General features: G+C 41.3%; 3 protein-coding genes across 5 annotated transcripts; all 3 read left to right on the top strand.

Annotated features, from left to right (window-relative positions):
- The first annotated feature begins 29 nt into the window (after positions 1–29).
- LOC117246374 (uncharacterized) lies at positions 30–2,062 on the top strand. Its single transcript, XM_078164471.1, has 6 exons — positions 30–107; positions 285–626; positions 762–803; positions 884–994; positions 1,097–1,131; positions 1,804–2,062. Exons 1-6 carry the CDS (start codon positions 62–64, stop codon positions 1,924–1,926), a joined length of 699 nt encoding a protein of 232 aa, XP_078020597.1. The 5' UTR covers positions 30–61; the 3' UTR covers positions 1,927–2,062.
- A 4,412-nt stretch (positions 2,063–6,474) lies between these two features.
- On the top strand, positions 6,475–8,561 carry LOC144459803 (uncharacterized). 2 transcript variants are annotated; one of them, XM_078164469.1, is made up of 6 exons: positions 6,475–6,530; positions 6,708–7,049; positions 7,182–7,223; positions 7,310–7,420; positions 7,523–7,557; positions 8,303–8,561. In XM_078164469.1, the coding sequence occupies exons 1-6, from the start codon at positions 6,485–6,487 to the stop codon at positions 8,423–8,425; spliced, it is 699 nt and encodes a 232-aa protein (XP_078020595.1). In that variant the 5' UTR covers positions 6,475–6,484; the 3' UTR covers positions 8,426–8,561. The 2 variants fall into 2 exon arrangements, with proteins under 2 accessions (XP_078020595.1, XP_078020596.1); XM_078164470.1 differs by lacking the exon at positions 7,182–7,223.
- Positions 8,562–11,820: 3,259 nt separating this feature from the next.
- Positions 11,821–13,931, top strand: LOC117246313 (uncharacterized). Of its 2 annotated transcripts, XM_078164467.1 has the most exons (6): positions 11,821–11,869; positions 12,047–12,388; positions 12,522–12,563; positions 12,649–12,759; positions 12,862–12,896; positions 13,673–13,931. In XM_078164467.1, exons 1-6 carry the CDS (start codon positions 11,824–11,826, stop codon positions 13,793–13,795), a joined length of 699 nt encoding a protein of 232 aa, XP_078020593.1. In that variant the 5' UTR covers positions 11,821–11,823; the 3' UTR covers positions 13,796–13,931. The 2 variants fall into 2 exon arrangements, with proteins under 2 accessions (XP_078020593.1, XP_078020594.1); XM_078164468.1 differs by lacking the exon at positions 12,522–12,563.
- The last annotated feature ends 1,919 nt before the right edge of the window (positions 13,932–15,850 follow it).

Consider the following 15,850-nt stretch of genomic DNA (forward strand, 5'->3'; position numbering starts at 1 on the left):
CAAATGAAAGCCCCTTTACACTGATATAAACTGCCCTTGCTGTGACACAGCTGTACGCACAATGGAAAGTTTCACCTTATTAACAGTTTTGCTTCTCTGCAGCCTCAGTAAGTACTGGTGTTGAATTATTCTGAGCAGAAAATACAATTCTGATCTTCCTTTTATGCAGACACCCACCGTTATATTTTCACACTCAAATTACTTTGTATTGAACAAATTTAGATGTTTTGTTGTTGCATATCCAAAAGGGGTAAATCTCTTGCTGACTCTACTGTTTGTTTCAGGCTGGATCTCTGTCTCAGGTTCTGAGTCTCACACTGTGGAGGTCCAGCCTGGTGAAGAAGTCACACTAACGTGCACCAACATTTCCAGCAGACCGTGTCAGACCGAATGGTTCAGACTGATCAACAGAACCAAGCCCAGCTGCATCTCCTCCATGTATGAGGCTGATGGTGGAACTTCGTTCTGTGATGGATTTCAAAGTGGATTTGAAATGAGCTCCAACATCTCCACTGTCTTTCTTACAATCAAGCGAGTGGATTTATCTGACTCTGGACTGTATTTCTGTGGATTCTACGAAGACACACATACAGTCATTGGCGATGCAACACATTTGAAAGTTCAAGGTAAGAATAAGCAGTACTTCTTTCAGAAATCATATTTTCAGTATATCTCAAATTTATTTCCACAGTATTGGGAAAACAGCTTAAAGACAAATAAGAACCAATATCTTAAATTGCTTCTTCTTTTTTTTAAAAAAGGTAATGGTGAATCAGACGGTGACAAGGATTTTGAGACTGAAAGTAAGGTTGTTTTTATTGCGCAACAGAGCCAGTATCACTATTGTGCAAGTCAAAGTCAAATCCTATCATTTGTGTTGTAGAGGAGCCTGATGGAATGACAAACCTAATGAGTGTGATCCTGGGTGGTGTGACTGTTCTCCTCACTGTAGTCGTCATTGTTCTGGCTGTTAAAATCAGAAAACTTCAGACAGGTACAGTTGATTTATCATTTGTTGCACATGATGAACAAATCCAAAGCTGAGTAAATGTTCAGTAACAATTAACTAATGAGACTTTCGTCTTTTGTCATTTAGCTGTGAATGAAGAGCAGCAGCCAGAGAGAAACAAGGTGAACCCAACATTTACTTAAATACACTGTGTGTTATGGTGGTTTAACAGATGATTTCTTTTTTATTGCTACATGTGGCATCAAAGCAAAATCATCCCTTTTAATTTATACTTTTAAAAGTTAATATCTTGTGTGCACAAGAAAAAAAATAATAATCACCTTTTCAGACTTAAGGGACTCACTGGATCTTCAAACTTTAAACTAACAGTTGAGGCTCATTAAGTTGAAGAATAACTGTATTTTGTATCAAAATCAGTGATCAGCGAAGGTTCATCTTTGGTTATCTTACTGTAATTGGCTTACTCAGAATGTGAGCATGTTTGTCATAGCCAAACTTTTTTCCCCTTCTTGCCAACTATGCTTTTTTTTTCTCCATCTGAAACACATGGAAATGCTCCAACTAGTCAAACAGATGACATTTTGCTATAAAAAAGGTGAGCTTTAATCTGGCCTATGTCCTGAGAGAGTTTTTCTTAGTCTTAATTTAAATTGTCCAACACAGCTGGGAGTCCATTAACAATCATGTTTTAGCATTTAAATTAGACTTCCCTAAACTATGGTTAACAATCACCTTAGATCAAATAATTCTGTTGTGAAACTTTTTTTTTTTTTTGCAAACTCAGCCACAGTGTGTGTGATATGTTATGTGACTCTAAATACTCTGATTCACAGGATCTGGGCTCAGATGAACTGAACTACGCAGCTCTACGTTTCCAGGCAAAGCCAAAAAGAAGCCGCAGACCTCCATCTGAGAGAGAGGTGGAGCCACATGTTGTGTATGCTGCCACCAGATAGACTCAGGAAACATCTGGAACAGCAGCTCAGAGTGGAATGGATGCTTTTTATATTAATGTACTGTTGGGGTTTATATGTGGTCTGTGTGTGAGTTGATTCACTGGCAAAAAAATAAATCTGAAATGATGCTTCTGTATTTTCTTGCTCATGTTTCTGTCTCTCACTTTGTCTGAGAGTAAAAACAGCATGTTTAATGTGTGACAGAAGAGGAGTCAGAGAGGACACTGATGGCTGAAATGGTCTGTGCACAGAGGAGTGAGTGACGTACACATGACTTGTTTAACAGGAAGAGACAGCACAGTGTGGTCTGAGAACAACTGAGGTGAAGAGCAGTGAGGTCTCTGAAGTCAAAGCTCTGTGGAAAGTATAAAAGGAAGCTGTGACAAGAAGTTTACTGATTCAATGCAAAATCAAACCAGCTGCTGTTTTTGGACATTTTGGAGAAACAATGGAGAAGAAAAACTGCTATTCTTAAAGACGTGAACATTGTTCCCTTAAAGCCTGTCTCTTAATGGAGAGTCGAACAGCAGCTCTGCAGCTCTGCAGCTCTGCTCTGGTCTCTGCTATGTTGACATTTTAGAGAACATAATTATTTCGTGATTAATTATGTATTATTTCACCCACCCACAACCCATTCTCATGTCCCTGTGTGTAACAAGCAGAGTGTACACACACTGTGAACCCCCCATGTAGGTGCAGGGTACTGTCTGAATAACTCGTCTTTGAAATAGCAGAAAAATACTGTGCTATAAACTTTAGACCAGGTTTTTTTGGTCAATGGCACAATCGCTCTCTGCTGGCTAAAAATAACATTGTGCCAACAATGCGCCTGACCACACATATAAAGGGCTCAACAGCCCTCACACAGATGGGCACAAGTACATTTGCTACAAACACAACTTGGGTGCTGGCTGTGAAAATGACAATGACGTCAGTCTGAAACTAGCATTGACAGTTACACTTTGCTAAATGCCAGGTGGAAGATAGGGTCCTAAGAGTCTATAGCCTTATTACCCCCAATTTCCATGTACTCTGTCTGTGCCGCGCTACGCAGCACTGTGGATCTGGAGCAACCGACAGCACGTACCCTGGCCTTGTGCGACGGGAAGTGATGTGATTTTTAAAAAATTGAGAGTTTACAATCCGTAGTCCGCGCATTGTGTAGTATTTTGAAATTTATCGGATGCTGTGTGCGTTCCGTTTCTGGTTTGGTGCGATCTGAGCTTAGTGGCTTGATGTAAAAATAGACCTGGCACGTATCTCTGACAAAGTGGAGCGCCGTGGCAGTTCTGCTACGTCTAGCGTATCTGCTACGCACTGCACTGCGCTGCGCGGCACAGACGAAGTATGTGGAGATTGGGGGTCGGTGTCTCTGTGAGGCTGCACTTACCCCCAATTTCCACATACTCCGTCTGCGCCACGCAGCGCAATACATAGCAGATACACTCACATTCTAGTTAACAGCTTCATTTCCACAGCGAGCGCCGCGCAGCATCTCTGGAGCGTTCCAGAAGTGCGACGGCGCTCCGCTTCATCGGAGATACGCGCCAGGTCTATTTTTCAGCGACTGCATGTCCATTGCACATCAAGCCACGAAAGCCACCAAACCGGAAACGGAATGCACACAGCATCCGGTAAATTTCAAAATACAACACAATGCACGGACTATGGATTGTAACCTCTCAATTTTTTAAAAATCCCGTCACATCCTGTTGCACAAGTTGTCAGTCAGTGCGAGGGTCAGAGGAAAGATGGACGAGGAGAAACTCATAGTTGAAGTGGAAAGCCACAGTATTTTGTATGACACCACACATCCTTTCTACAAGGATACAAACCGAAAGGAGAAGACCTGGTGTGAAATTGCAGGAGTTTTGGGAGTGAATGGTGCTCTTTATCGCGTGATTTCACAGTTTCCATGTGTGAGCTTGCCGCTCCACTACACGGCGCAGCGCTCCAGAAATGCATCCAGTAGGCGAGGGTACGAGCCGTTGATCGCTCCAGATCCACGGCGCTGCGTAGCGCGGCGCAGACGGAGTATGTGGAAATTGGGGGTTAGGCACAGAGATGCTTTGCGCTAGGTACATCAGCAAGCTAACATGGTCACAGTATCAATGTTAGGGGACATTTAGCAATTCATCCAACAGTTGCTGGGACATAAACTACAAAAGTCAACACAACATCCAGTGGTGGTAGAGGAAAAAGTCAGTGAATCTCCAAAATCAATAGAATTAATCTTCTGGGCTGGGCACTATGGATATCTACAAATTTCCCAAATTTCCATAGCAATCTATCTCAATAGTTGATGGATATTTCAGTTAGGACCAAACTGGGATATTTAGGGTAATTAGGATAACCAGGTTTTTGTTGGTCAATGGCACAATCGCTCTTGCTGCCTAAAAGGGCCTCATTCACTAATATCTGCGCAGAAATGTTCTTACTCTCCGCAAAAAATAAGTACTTGCGCAAAATCACCGTCGGATTCATGACACGTGCGTACCGGCCAATTTTGTTCTCTCTACCGTGCGTATGTTAGTAAATCAGAACCATTCTAAATTGACAGGCACGTGTCCGCGATCTGCAATCAGCATACTACCACGCCCCCATTTCTCCATATAAGGAAACCGCTTGCCTAGAGTTGATTCATGAATGAAGGAAGCGGTTACGTGAGGAGAGAAGTAGTAAATTTCACAGTTTGTTAGAAGCGATGGCGCTGGGTCTTACAGGAATGCCATGGGTCATTGTAAGATTGTGGAGGACACAGCATGCCAGGATGATCTTGCACACCTTCTCAGGGGTATAAAGTAGTTTGCCACCGGCCGTATCTGATCCAAACACATCCAACGGCCCTTAAGCACGCCAAAAGTGCGCTCTACGGCGCGTGTGTGGGCATGTATGTTATTATAGCGCACCTCTTGAGGGGTTTCAGGGTTTGCGTATGGTGTCATCAGCCATGTTTTAAGGCCATATGCCCGGTCACCTAAACAATATAACATTTTAACATTAACGGAATAGAGACTTACTGAAAATACTAACTTAAAACAATTGAAATAAAAGACTAGAACAAAAGATGCTCACCAACAAGCCATCCACTTCTCACAGCCCCTGCCTCCAAACGCATTCCCACTGTACTGTTTTGCAAAATAAATGAGTCGTGGGTGCCTCCTGGCCAGCGGGCCACAGCCTTAAGGATACGGCAGTCGGCATTACAGATCATCTGAACGCTGATGGAGTGATAGTTTTTCTGTTCATGTTATTGTTAATATTTTAATTGTCACAATGATGAGGGTGAACCTGTGTCAATTTCATGGTAATTTAATCCATTTGGCCAATATATTAATTATCTTAAAAAATGTTAATTAAATCTCTTTTTCATGAATGTGGTTTTATAGACTCTGCATGTACTTAAAAGGTATGTTTGCATTTTCTAAGTCAGTTCAGCCTTCCTCATTTGTGCGTACGCATGGTCTGAGGCAGTTCTAAATTTGTTCGCAGAGTAAGAACAAATTCGGGTAAGAAAATATTGATGAATCCCGGATTTGTGCGTCAAACGATCGTACGCACAGTTTAAGCACAGATTTGTGCATACGCACTGTTTGTGAATGAGGCCAACAATGCGCCCGACCACACATATAAAGAGCTCAACAGCCATCACACAGATGGGCACAAGTATATTTGCTACAAACACAACTTGGGTGCTGGCTGTGAAAATGACAACTGCTTCAGTCTGAAAGTAGGATTGACAGTTACACTGCATTAGGTGCCAGGTGAAAGATAGGGCCCTAAGAGTCTACAGTCTACATTCTGTGTTAAGTGATACACTTTTTTTGCTATTTTTATTCAAGTGGGGGCTTTTTTGTTTGTTTGTTTGTTTGTTTGTTTGTTTTATTTATTTATTTATTTATTTTTTGAATATCCAGTAATGTGAGATATAGAAAAAAAGTGTCCCTTTCTGTTTTTATCAAGCAGCAAATTCCAAGGCTGCGAAATGAAGTCAGTGTGGAAGCGCCAAAAACTGTATTTCATCAAATGTCCACTTGAGGGTGGCTCCAAAATAGAATAAATCCCTATGGGTGCAGTCAGTCAGGTGGAGGTGCGGTGCTGTTGTCTGAAGTGCAGTTACAAACAACACGTAGTTACATAATGGTCATCTTAAAATTCAAACCAAGACAAAAAAGAGGGCCGTGGGTTGCAGGATGGGTCAGATTGATTTGTTTTCTGTGCCCCGTGGCGTCAAACTGCAGACTTGATTACGGATTAATAACAACAAACACGTATTATGCATGTCTGACCATCTGAGCTGCCGTATCAGACTGTGACAGATCAGATGATGGTATCTGCCACGATGGCTGTATGAAACTCTAAGAGCAGCAGCAGAATTGTTATTTTTCCGTCTGAAACTCTTTGATGCATGTTTTGTCTCAGCTGCATCGGGCACAGATATTCGGTGGTGAAAGATTTGAGCTTCCTTGTAGTGATGTATTCAACACCCGCCCCTTTCAAATGAAAGCCCCTTTACACTGATATAAACTGCCCTTGCTGTGACACAGCTGTACGCACAATGGAAAGTTTCACCTTATTAACAGTTTTGCTTCTCTGCAGCCTCAGTAAGTACTGGTGTTGAATTATTCTGAGCAGAAAATACAATTCTGATCTTCCTTTTATGCAGACACCCACCGTTATATTTTCACCTTCAAATTACTTAGGATTGAACTACTTTAAATGTTTTGTTGTTGCATATCCAAAAGGGGTACACCTCCAGTTTTCTCTGCTGTTTGTTTCAGGCGTGATCTCTGTCTCAGGGTCTGAGTCTCAGACTGTGGAGGTCCAGCCTGGTGAAGAAGTCACACTGACATGCACCAACATTTCCAGCAGTTCGACTCAGACTGAATGGTTCAGACTGATCAACAGAACCAAGCCCAGCTGCATCTCCTCCATGTACGGGGCTGATGCCAAAGCTTTGTTCTGTGACGGATTTCAAAGTGGATTTGAAATGAGCTCCAACATCTCCACTGTCTTTCTTACAATCAAGCGAGTGGATTTATCTGACTCTGGAGTGTATTTCTGTGGATTCTACAAAGACACACATACAGTCATTGGCGATGCAACACATTTAAAAGTTCAAGGTAAGAATAAGCAGTACTTCTTTCAGAAATCATATTTACAGTATATCTCAAATTTATTTCCACAGTATTGGGAAAACAGCTTAAAGACAAATAAGAACCAATATCTTAAATTGCTCATTCTTTTTTTAAAAGGTAATGGTGAATCAGACGGTGAGAAGGATTTTGAGACTGAAAGTAAGGTTGTGTTTTTTTTCATTGCGCAACAGAGCCAGTATTACTATTGTGCAAGTCAAATTCAAATCCTATCATTTGTGTTGTAGAGGAGCCTGATGGAATGACAAACCTAATGAGTGTGATCCTGGGTGGTGTGACTGTTCTCCTCACTGTAGTCGTCATTGTTCTGGCTGTTAAAATCAGAAAACTTCAGACAGGTACAGTTGATTTATTATTTGTTGCACATGATGAACAAATCCAAAGCTGAGTAAATGTTCAGTAACAGTTGACTATTGAGACTTTTCTCTTTTGTCATTTAGCTGTGAATGAAGAGCAGCAGCCAGAGAGAAACAAGGTGAACCCAACATTTACTTAAATACACTGTGTGTTATGGTGGTTTAACAGATGATTTCTTTTTTTAAAATTATCCCTTTTAATTTATGCTTTTACAAGTTCATATCTTGTGTGCACAATAAAAAAAAAGTAATAATCACCTTTTCAGACTTAAGGGACTCATTGGATCTTCAATTTTAAACTAACAGTTGAGGCTTATTAAGTTGAAGAATGACTGTATTTTGTATCAAAATCAGTGATCAGTGAAGGTTCATCTTTGGTTATCTTACTGTATTTGGCTTACTCAGGATGTGAGCATGTTTGTCATAGCCAAACTTTTTTCCCTTCCTGCCAACGATGATTTTTTCCCCTATCTGAAACACATGGAAATGCTCCAACTTGTCAAACAGATGACAATTTTCTATAAAAAAAAAAAAAGAAAAAACCTGAGCCTGAGTGTCACTGTCTGAAGTACAGCTACAAACTGTATTATTTTAAAATTCAGACATAGTCACTGGGTGAAGGTGAGCTTTAATCTGGTCTATGGCCTGTGGCTGAGAGAGTTTTTCTTAGTCTTAATTTAAATTGTCCAACACAGCTGGGATTCCATTGACAATCATGTTTTAGCATTTAAATTAGACTTCCTTAAACTATGGTTAACAATCACCTTAGATCAAATAATTATTTTGTGAAACTATTTTTTTTTTGCAAACTCACTCCACAGTGTGAGTGATATGTTATGTGACTCTAAATACTCTGATTCACAGGATCTGGGCTCAGATGAACTGAACTACGCAGCTCTACGTTTCCAGGCAAAGCCAAAAAGAAGCCGCAGACCTCCATCTGAGAGAGAGGTGGAGCCACATGTTGTGTATGCTGCCACCAGATAGACTCAGGAAACATCTGGAACAGCAGCTCAGAGTGGAACTGATGCTTTATCATATTCATCTACTGTTGGGGTTTATATGTGGTCTGTGTGTGAGTTGATTCACTGGCAAAAAATAAATCTGAAATGATGCTTCTGTATTTTCTTGCTCATGTTTCTTTCTGTCTCTCACTTTGTCTGAGAGTAAAAACAGCATGTGTAATGTGTGATAGAGGAGGAGTCAGAGAGGACACTGATGGCTGAAATGGTCTGTGCACAGAGGAGTGAGTGATGTACACATGACTTGTTTAACAGGAAGAGACAGCACAGTGTGGTCTGAGAACAACTGAGGTGAAGAGAAATGAGGTCTCTGAAGTCAAAGCTCTGTGGAAAGTATAAAAGGAAGCTGTGACAAGAAGTTTACTGATTCAATGCAAAATCAAACCAGCTGCTGTTTTTGGACATTTTGGAGAAACAATGGAGAAGAAAAACTGCTATTCTTAAAGACGTGAACATTGTTCCCTTAAAGCCTGTCTCTTAATGGAGAGTCAAACAGCAGCTCTGCAGCTCTGCAGCTCTGCTCTGGTCTCTGCTATGTTGAGATTTTAGAGAACATAATTATTTCTTGATTAATTATGTATTATTTCACCCACCCACAACCCATTCTCATGTCCCTGTGTGTAACAAGCAGAGTGTACACACACTGTGAACCCCCCATGTAGGTGCATGGTACTGTCTGAATAATTCGTCTTTGAAATAGCAGGAAAATACTGTGCTATAAACTTTAGACCAGGTTTTTTTTTTGTAAATGGCACAATCGCTCTCTGCTGGCTAAAAATAACATTGTGCCAACAATGCGCTTGACCATACATATAAAGGGCTCAACAGCCCTCACACAGATGGGCACAAGTACATTTGCTACAAACACAACATGGGTGCTGGCCGTGAAAATGACAATCACATCAGTCTGAAACTAGCATTGACAGTTACACTGTGCTAAGTGCCAGGTGGAAGATAGGGTCCTAAGAGTCTACAGCCTTGTTACCCCCAATTTCCACGTACTCTGTCTGCGCCGCGCTACGCAGCACCGTGGATCTGGAGCAACCGACAGCACGTACCCTGGCCTTGTGCGACGGGAAGTGATGTGATTTTTAAAAAATTGAGAGTTTACAATCCATAGTCTGCGCATTGTGTAGTATTTTGAAATTTATCGGATGCTGTGTGCGTTCCGTTTCTGGTTTGGTGCGATCTGAGCTTAGTGGCTTGATGTAAAAATAGACCTGGCACATATCTCTGACAAAGTGGAGCGCCATGGCAGTTCTGCTACGTCTAGCGTATCTGCTACGCACTGCACTGCGCTGCGCGGCACAGACGGAGTATTTGGAAATTGGGGGTCAGTGTCTCTGTGAGGCTGCACTTACCCCCAATTTCCACATACTCCGTCTGCACCACGCAGCGCAGTGTGTAGCAGATACACTCACATTCTAGTTAACAGCTTCATTTCCACAGCAAGCGCCGCGCAGCATCTCTGGAGCAATCCAGAAGTGCAACGGCGCTCCGCTTCATCGGAGATACGCGCCAGGTCTATTTTTCAGCGACTGCGCGTCCATTGCACATCAAGCCACGAAGCTCAGATCGCACCAAACCAGAAATGGAATGCACACAGCATCCGATAAATTTCAAAATACAACACAATGCGCGGACTACGGATTGTAGCCTCTCAATTTTTTAAAAATCCCGTCACATCCTGTTGCACAAGTTGTCAGTCAGTGCGAGGGTCAGAGGAAAGATGGACGAGGAGAAACTCATAGTTGAAGTGGAAAGCCACAGTATTTTGTATGACACCACACATCCTTTCTACAAGGATACAAACCGAAAGGAGAAGACCTGGTGTGAAATTGCAGGAGTTTAGGGAGTGAATGGTGCTCTTTATCACGTGATTTCACAGTTTCCATGTGTGAGCTTGCCGCTCCACTACACGGCGCGATGCTCCAGAAATGCATCCAGTAGGCGAGGGTACGGGCCGTTGATCGCTCCAGATCCACGGCGCTGCGTAGCGCGGCGCAGACGGAGTATGTGGAAATTGGGGGTTAGGCACAGAGATGCTTTGCGCTAGGTACGTCAGCAAGCTAACATGGTCACAGTATCAATGTTAAGGGACAGTTAGCAATTCATCCATCAGTTGCTGGGACATAAACTACAAAAGTCAACACAACATCCAGTGGTGGTAGAGGAAAAAGTCAGGGAAGCTCCACAGTCAATAGAATTAATCTTCTGGGCTGGGCACTATGGATATCTAAAAAATTCCCCAAATTTCCATAGCGATCTATCTCAATAGTTGATGGATATTTCAGTTAGGACCAAAATGGGGTATTTAGGGTAATTAGGGTAACCAGGTTTTTTGTTGGTCAATGGCACAATCGCTCTTGCTGCCTAAAAATAACATTGTGCCAACAATGCGCCTGACCACACATATAAAGAGCTTAACAGCCCTCACACAGATGGGCACAAGTACATTTGCTACAAACACAACATGGGTGCTGGCCGTGAAAATGACAATCACATCAGTCTGAAACTAGGATTGACAGTTACACTGCATTAGGTGCCAGGTGAAAGACAGGGCCCTAAGAGTCTACAGTCTACATTCTGTGTTAAGTGATACACTTTTTTGCCACATTTGGACTTCTGTCTTTCAAATTTCTGCTATTTTTATTCAAGTGGGGGCTTTTTTGTTTGTTTGTTTGTTTATTTTATTTATTTATTTATTTTTTGAATCTCCAGTAATGTGAGAAATAGAAAAAAAAGTGTCCCTTTCTGTTTTTATCAAGCAGCAGATTCCAAGGCTGCGAAATGAAGTCAGTGTGGATGTGCCGAAAACTGTTTTTCATCAAATGGCCACTTGAGGGTGGCTCCAAAATAGAATAAATCCCTATGGGTGCAGTCAGTCAGGTGGAGGTGCGGTGCTGTTGTCTGAAGTGCAGTTACAAACAACACGTAGTTACATAATGGTCATCTTAAAATTCAAACCAAGACAAAAAAGAGGGCCGTGGGTTGCAGGATGGGTCAGATTGATCTGTTTTCTGTGCCCCGTGGCGTCAAACTGCAGACTTGATTACGGATTAATAATAACAAACACGTATTATGCATGTCTGACCATCTGAGCTGCCGTATCAGACTGTGACAGATCAGATGATGGTATCTGCCACGATGGCTGTATGAAACTCTAAGAGCAGCAGCAGAATTGTTATTTTTCCGTCTGAAACTCTTTGATGCATGTTTTGTCTCAGCTGCATCGGGCACAGATATTCGGTGGTGAAAGATTCGAGCTTCCTTGTAGTGATGTATTCAACACCCGCCCCTTTCAAATGAAAGCCCCTTTACACTGATATAAACTGCCCTTGCTGTGACACAGCTGTACGCACAATGGAAAGTTTCATCTTATTAACAGTTTTGCTTCTCTGCAGCCTCAGTAAGTACTGGTGTTGAATTATTCTGAGCAGAAAATACAATTCTGATCTTCCTTTTATGCAGACACCCACTATTATATTTTCACACTCAAATTACTTAGTATTGAACAAATTAAGATGTTTTGTTGTTGCATATCCAAAAGGGATAAACCTCTAGTTGTCTCTGCTGTTTGTTTCAGGCGTGATCTCTGTCTCAGGTTCTGAGTCTCAGACTGTGGAGGTTCAGCCTGGTGAAGAAGTCACACTGACATGCACCAACATTTCCAGCAGTTCGACTCAGACTGACTGGTTCAGACTGATCAACAGGACCAAGCCCAGCTGCATCTCCTCCATGTACGGGGCTGATGCCAAAGCTTCATTCTGTGATGGATTTCAAAGTGGATTTGAAATGAGCTCCAACATCTCCACTGTCTTTCTTACAATCAAGCGAGTGGATTTATCTGACTCTGGACTGTATTTCTGTGGATTCTACGAAGACACACATACAGTCATTGGCGATGCAACACATTTGAAAGTTCAAGGTAAGAATAAGCAGTACTTCTTTCAGAAATCATATTTACAGTATATCTCAAATTTATTTCCACAGTATTGGGAAAACAGCTTAAAGACAAATAAGAACCAATATCTTAAATTGCTTCTTCTTTTTTTTAAAAGGTAATGGTGAATCAGACGGTGAGAAGGATTTTGAGACTGAAAGTAAGGTTTTGGTTTTTTTATTGCGCAACAGAGCCAGTATTACTATTGTGCAAGTCAAATTCAAATTCTATCATTTGTGTTGTAGAGGAGCCTGATGGAATGACAAACCTAATGAGTGTGATCCTGGGTGGTGTGACTGTTCTCCTCACTGTAGTCATCATTGTTCTGGCTGTTAAAATCAGAAAACTTCAGACAGGTACAGTTGATTTATTATTTGTTGCACATGATGAACAAATCCAAAGCTGAGTATGGTCAGTAATAATTTTAACGAATGAGACTTTTGTCTTTTGTCATTTAGCTGTGAATGAAGAGCCGCAGCCAGAGAGAAACAAGGTGAACCCAACATTTACTTAAATACACTGTGTGTTATGGTGGTTTAACAGATGATTTCTTTTGTATTGCTACATGTGGCATCAAAGTAAAATTATCCGTTCTAATTTATACTTTTACAAGTTCATATCTTGTGTGCACAAGAAAAAAAAGTAATAATCACCTTTTCAGACTTAAGGGACTCATTGGATCTTCAAACTTTAAACTAACAGTTGAGGCTCATTAAGTTGAAGAATAACTGTATTTTGTATCAAAATCAGTGATCAGTGAAGGTTCATCTTTGCTTATCTTACTGTATTTGGCTTACTCAGAATGTGAGCATGTTTGTCATAGCCAAACTTATTCCCGTCTTGCCAACGATGATTTTTTCCCCTATCTGAAACACATGGAAATGCTCCAACTAGTTAAACAGATGATATTTTGCAATCGAAAAAAGAAAAAACCTGAGCCTTTCTGCCGTGCCGTTGTGTGTAATTGTCTGAAATAAAGTTACAAACAGTATTATTTTAAAATTCAGACATAGTCACTGGGTGAAGGTGAGCTTTAATCTGGCCTATGGCCTGTGGCTGAGAGAGTTTTTCTTAGTCTTAATTTAAATTGTCCAACACAGCTGGGATTCCATTGACAATCATGTTTTAGCATTTAAATTAGACTTCCTTAAACTATGGTTAACAATCACCTTAGATCAAATAATTATTTTGTGAAACTATTTTTTTTTTGCAAACTCACTCCACAGTGTGAGTGATATGTTATGTGACTCTAAATACTCTGATTCACAGGATCTGGGCTCAGATGAACTGAACTACGCAGCTCTACGTTTCCAGGCAAAGCCAAAAAGAAGCCGCAGACCTCCATCTGAGAGAGAGGTGGAGCCACATGTTGTGTATGCTGCCACCAGATAGACTCAGGAAACATCTGGAACAGCAGCTCAGAGTGGAACTGATGCTTTATCATATTCATCTACTGTTGGGGTTTATATGTGGTCTGTGTGTGAGTTGATTCACTGGCAAAAAATAAATCTGAAATGATGCTTCTGTATTTCCTTGCTCACGTTTCTTTCTGTCTCTGACTTTGAGAGTAAAAACAGCATGTGTAATGTGTGACAGAAGAGGAGTCAGAGAGGACACTGATGGCTGAAATGGTCTGTGCACAGAGGAGTGAGTGACGTACACATGACTTGTTTAACAGGAAGAGACAGCACAGTGTGGTCTGAGAACAACTGAGGTGAAGAGCAGTGAGGTCTCTGAAGTCAAAGCTCTGTGGAAAGTATAAAAGGAAGCTGTGAAAACTAGCTTTCTTATTCAATACAAAATTAAACCTGCTGCTGTTTTTGGACATTTTGGAGAAAGAATGGAGAAGAAAAACTGCTATTCTTAAAGACGTGAACATTGTTCCCTTAAAGCCTGTCTCTTAATGGAGAGTCAAACAGCAGCTCTGCAGCTCTGCTCTGGTCTCTGCTATGTTGACATTTTAGAGAACATAATTATTTCTTGTTTAATTATGTATTATTTTACCCACCCACAACCCATTCTCATGTCCCTGTGTGTAACAAGCGGGACAGTGTACACACACTGTGAACCCCCCATGTAGGTGCAGGGTAGAATTCATCTTTGAAATAGCAGGAAAATACTGTGCTATAAACTTTAGACCAGGTTTTTTTTGGTAAATGGCACAATCGATCTCTGCTGCCTAAAAATAACATTGCACCAACAATGCACTTGACCACACATATAAAGGGCTCAACAGCCCTCACACAGATGGGCACAAGTACATTTGCTACAAACACAACATGGATGCTGGCCGTGAAAATGACAATCACATCAGTCTGAAACTAGCATTGACAGTTACACTGTGCTAAGTGCCAGGTGGAAGATAGGGCCCTAAGAGTCTACAGCCTTGTTAGTGTCTCTGTGAGGCTGCACTTAGGCACAGAGATGCTTTGCACTAGGTACGTCAGCATGCTAACATGGTCACAGTAGCAGTGTTAAGGGACATTTAGCAATTCATCCAACAGTTGCTGGGACATAAACTACAAAAGTCAACACAACATCCAATGGTGCTCCAAAGTCAATAGGATTCATCTCCTGGGCACCATGAATGTCTGGACAAATTTTCATAGCAAAACATTTAAAAACGTTGATGGATATTTCAGTTAGGACCAAAGTTAAAGACCAGTCAGGTGACCAAATGACCAACATTGCCATTACTCTAGTAATAAACAAGTCAACTTTCCATTCAAATGTAGTACAACTTTTAACCAAATTTCAAGAAAATATGCAAAAAAAAAGTGAATAATGCTCTTTTCCATCAGCTACTGTTCTGTGAATATTAGGAGTTGGGGGCACCAAGGTGAACAGTTGGCGAATTTGCATTTCTAGAATAGTGAAGGCCTGACTTGCCCTGCACTGCCTTGCTCTGCCTCTGATTGGCTTACCCTGACATTCTTACCCTAACCAATATCATTCCTCTTGCCTAACTCTAACCAATTGAAACAACAAAGGCAACAGGTAGTAACCAATCAGAGAGAGAGCAGGGTGAGTAATGCTTTTGCTATCTGAGAAAGCACTAATTCGCAAACAGATGGTGTTAAGCGACGGGGGGGAACCAGATGGTGGGTGTTATGCTTCCACCACAACACAATTACCATGGATGTATAGAGAGAACTGGATACAGCATTGGAGGTGGGGCCCCGTTCATGAAAGTGCTCAATGGCAAATGAAGCCCCAAAAAATTTCTGCTTTGCTTCCAAATTTGTTGGACTCATAGAACAAGTAATAACTTGAATGGGGAAAAATATATTTCATCATGCAGCTCTTCTCGACTTTCAAAATGTTATCGGACCAAATAGATCAAGTCCTGATACTTAAACAAGTTATTTCATGGGGGTTGTGACACTCATGAAATGTATCCATTGATGTACAGATGACTTTTTCACGATGTAAGTCTATGGGAAAAAA

This window comes from Epinephelus lanceolatus, chromosome 22 (assembly GCF_041903045.1).
Source record: "Epinephelus lanceolatus isolate andai-2023 chromosome 22, ASM4190304v1, whole genome shotgun sequence".
Taxonomy (NCBI): Eukaryota; Metazoa; Chordata; class Actinopteri; order Perciformes; family Serranidae; genus Epinephelus; species Epinephelus lanceolatus.

Coding starts and splice junctions, on each gene's coding strand:
- LOC117246374 (XM_078164471.1), top strand. CDS start 62: ATGGAAAGTTTCACCTTATTAACAGTTTTGCTTCTCTGCAGCCTCA. Junction 627..761: donor AACACATTTGAAAGTTCAAG/GTAAGAATAAGC, acceptor TTTTTAAAAAAG/GTAATGGTGAATCAGACGGT. Junction 1,132..1,803: donor AGCAGCCAGAGAGAAACAAG/GTGAACCCAACA, acceptor TCTGATTCACAG/GATCTGGGCTCAGATGAACT.
- LOC144459803 (XM_078164469.1), top strand. CDS start 6,485: ATGGAAAGTTTCACCTTATTAACAGTTTTGCTTCTCTGCAGCCTCA. Junction 7,224..7,309: donor GAAGGATTTTGAGACTGAAA/GTAAGGTTGTGT, acceptor TTTGTGTTGTAG/AGGAGCCTGATGGAATGACA. Junction 7,421..7,522: donor AATCAGAAAACTTCAGACAG/GTACAGTTGATT, acceptor TTTGTCATTTAG/CTGTGAATGAAGAGCAGCAG.
- LOC117246313 (XM_078164467.1), top strand. CDS start 11,824: ATGGAAAGTTTCATCTTATTAACAGTTTTGCTTCTCTGCAGCCTCA. Junction 12,564..12,648: donor GAAGGATTTTGAGACTGAAA/GTAAGGTTTTGG, acceptor TTTGTGTTGTAG/AGGAGCCTGATGGAATGACA. Junction 12,897..13,672: donor CGCAGCCAGAGAGAAACAAG/GTGAACCCAACA, acceptor TCTGATTCACAG/GATCTGGGCTCAGATGAACT.